General features: G+C 58.6%; 1 protein-coding gene across 2 annotated transcripts; it reads right to left on the reverse strand.

Moving 5' to 3' along the window:
* Positions 1 to 251: 251 nt before the first annotated feature.
* Positions 252 to 2,686, reverse strand: ANKRD33 (ankyrin repeat domain 33; the record flags this gene model as incomplete). Of its 2 annotated transcripts, XM_079938237.1 has the most annotated exons (4): positions 252 to 504; positions 699 to 1,094; positions 2,228 to 2,368; positions 2,557 to 2,677. In XM_079938237.1, 4 exons carry the CDS (start codon positions 2,675 to 2,677, stop codon positions 353 to 355), a joined length of 810 nt encoding a protein of 269 aa, XP_079794363.1. In that variant the 3' UTR covers positions 252 to 352. The 2 variants fall into 2 exon arrangements, with proteins under 2 accessions (XP_079794363.1, XP_079794362.1); XM_079938236.1 differs by having other exon boundaries at positions 252 to 1,094; positions 2,557 to 2,686.
* Between the last annotated feature and the right edge of the window lie 445 nt (positions 2,687 to 3,131).

Genomic DNA, 3,131 nt, shown 5'->3' on the forward strand with positions numbered 1-3,131 from the left:
TGTACTTTGACAGATAGTAGCATGCCATACACACTGTTCCACCCCTTGTTTGGGGTTTTTTTTCACTTAATACATCTTGAAGATAGTTTCACATGAGAACATAAAGAGCTTCCTTACTCTTGTTTTGCCACTGTATAGAATACATCATACGGGTGTGCAGTATTTACACTCAGAATCAATTTAGCCAGTCCCCTTTTGATGGACACCTAGGCTGTTTCCACCCTTTTACTGTTGCAAACAATGCTGTATGAATAACCTTGTACACAGGCTGAGAGTACAGTCACTTAGACAGAGGTGGATGGGAAGGCAGAAGGGGCTCTAGAGGGCAAAGGAGCCTCAGGGAGGGGCCTGATTACCTAGTCCCAGCCCGGCCTATCCCTTCGTCCCCTGGCTCTGGGCCAGCCTGGCCTCCTCCTGCCTCCTCCTCTCCATCCTGAGCTCCTGGTATCTCCAGACAGGAAGGGACAGCCTTCGATTCCCTGCAGACCTGGGCTCTGGCTTCCACTGAACGCCAGATGAGGGTGCCTTGGAGAGGAGGATCTTAGGGGCTCGGGGCCTGGGGCTGGTACTATCTCTGGGCTGGAGCCACTGATGGCACATGCTCAGTACACCCTGAGGGCTCTGGTAGGGGATGAAGACCCGGGGGCCAGGGACTTCCTGGGGGAGTTGGGGTACTGGGGGAGGGGGCGGGGCAGTGCCTAGCAGCTCTGGCACAGACTTGCTTCGAGTGCCCAGTGCAGGTGGGTGGTCAGGGCACAGGGTGTGGCAGGCAGTGGTGAGGAAAGGACTCGCCAGGCTGGTCGTGACGGTCACAAGGTGGTCCAGGACACCCCCCTCCTGAGGAGACTGCGCGAAGGGGAGGCTCAAGGTGGCCTGAAGTCGTTCTAGGAAAGACGGGGCGGCCTGAGCCTGGGCCTGTGCCACAAGCCCGGGCAAGGCTGGCCACTCAGGCTGGTAATGATGGCTGAGCTGCTCCACTTGGGGCCGCCGCAGCAGCTGCTGGATCCTTTGCACCGTGTCGAAGCTGTCGGTCAGAAATGCCCACTCCAGGGCTGTCTTGCCCCTGACAGGATCCACTGCAGTCAGGTCGGCACCTGGGGACAGGGACGGGGTGACATGGGGTAGGACAGGGATTGGTGACTTGCAGAAGGGCAGATTCTTTAGCAGCAGGACTGATTGGGGTTACATGCAAAGCCACAGAGTCCCGTCCTGTTGCAGCTGGAAGCTGGGGCCCCTCTGTGGCTACAGCCCAGAGACAGTCCCAGTCCCAGATCCCAACTTCCGGTTTAGGACTGATAGAGAAATTGGAGTCCAGCGAGGGGAAAAGACTTCACAGAGACCTACTGTGTGTGTGTCGGGGGGGGCGGGGTATCTCCAAAGCTGGAGAAGAAGAGACCTCCTGAGCCAAGGCACTGACCAGAGGGCTGGTGTGACGTTTGCCCAGGATGGGTGGGGAGCGAGCTGTACCCTCCAGAGCAGGTGGAGCGGGGATTCTCATGGTTCCCACTCCTGGTTCTTCTCTGCACCACCACACACCCCTAATCCTGGGCGCCAGGGGAGTGGCAGTCACTCTGAGACAAAGGAGGGAGTGTAGAGCTTCCTCCCTTCTCACCCCAAACCCAGTGTGACGGGATGGGAAAGGGAAAAGCTGGAGGCTGGGGTCCCCCAGAGTGAACAACAGAGGGCAGCCCCACCTCAGGGAGTAATGAGGGCCCGAGACTCCACAGACAGTGTGGACTTCACCCCAGAACAACTCTACACGGCCACACGTCTCAACTACCCATCACTGCATTTCTGGAACCCTGGCTCGTCAGAGCTGGAAATCAACCCAGAGAAAGCCATCACTCTCATCTTACACTGGTGAGACCCAGAGAGGGAAGCTGTTTGCCCACGGTCACTCAGCTGGGGGCAGAGCCGGGATGAGAACTTAGGAGTCTGGTTCCAGTTACCAGCCTTCTTTGTATTAGGTTCTCCAGCTGGTCTAGGTTATCCTCCCAAGCTTTCTTTTCTGGGACCGCCATTCGCAATGCAAATAGAGCTATCAATAGCTGGACTTTGTTGCTTGTGAGAAGCGCCAGCACACTCCCCTCCTCCAGGAAGTCAGCCTGGATTGATCTTCCATCTCCACCTCTCTCCTCATTGCAACTATGACAGCTGATTTAGTGTCTGGTGGGGAGGCGTGGGGGAGGGACTGGAGACCACACATCCTGGTTCAGGCCCCATGCACCTGCCATGAGGAGGGCAGCCACGCATTCAGAGCGGTCCCGCATGGCGGCCTTCATCAGCGCAGTGAGCCCCCGCTGGTCCCGGCGCTCCAGGTCAAGGCCAGCATAGTAGTTGATCAGGAGACTCACCAGAGGCACATGGCCTGCAGGGCACCAAGGGCAGAGCTTAGCTACCCAAGAAAGGGATGACAAAGCCCCAAACCCACCCTCCCCCCAACAAGGCAGCATCTGGGGTGGGAGAACGTCGGTGCAAAGAGTGTGGGACTGTGGCCGGGTCTGGGGTGGGGGGGGTGATGGGGTTTGGTAAAGGGTGGGGTTAGCAGCCTCTCACCTGCTTGGGCAGCCAGCATGAGGGCTGTGTCTCCTTCTTTGTCCTGCTGGTTCACATCCAGGAAAGGACAGCGGCTGAGCAGGGCCACAACACTTTGGAAGCCGTGGTAGCATGCGACCATGAGGCCTGTCTGGGGGAGGGACAGCTCAGCCCCGGTGCTTTCCTCCATGAGCTCCTTGCGGGGGCCCTGTGCCTTCTACCCCACAACTGTCCCAGAGATGCTCCAGCCCCTGTGAAGACCCACTCTCACCCACTCCCTTCCTCCTGAGGACCCAGGCTGTGGCTGTTGACCCTGAGACTCTCTAAGGACGAGTGTGGCGTGGTGAGGACACAGAGCGCCCCCTGCTGGCCTGTGAAGCACCCAGGGTAGCTCACCCTCCCATTGCTGTCCACCTGGGTGGCCTCCTCTGGGGAGACCCCATCGTCCAGCATGGCTTGGAGCTGGGCAGTGTCATTGTGGAAACAGGCCCAGTACAGGGCGCCCAGCACGCAGCTTGGGGTAAAGGTCTCGTGGTCGGGGCAGGACAGGGTCTCAGCAACGTCCAGCCCTCCCTTCTGCAGTGTCAGTTCCTCCT

The sequence above is a fragment of the Stenella coeruleoalba genome (genome assembly GCF_951394435.1).
Source record: "Stenella coeruleoalba genome assembly, chromosome: 11".
In the NCBI taxonomy this organism is placed as follows: Eukaryota; Metazoa; Chordata; class Mammalia; order Artiodactyla; family Delphinidae; genus Stenella; species Stenella coeruleoalba.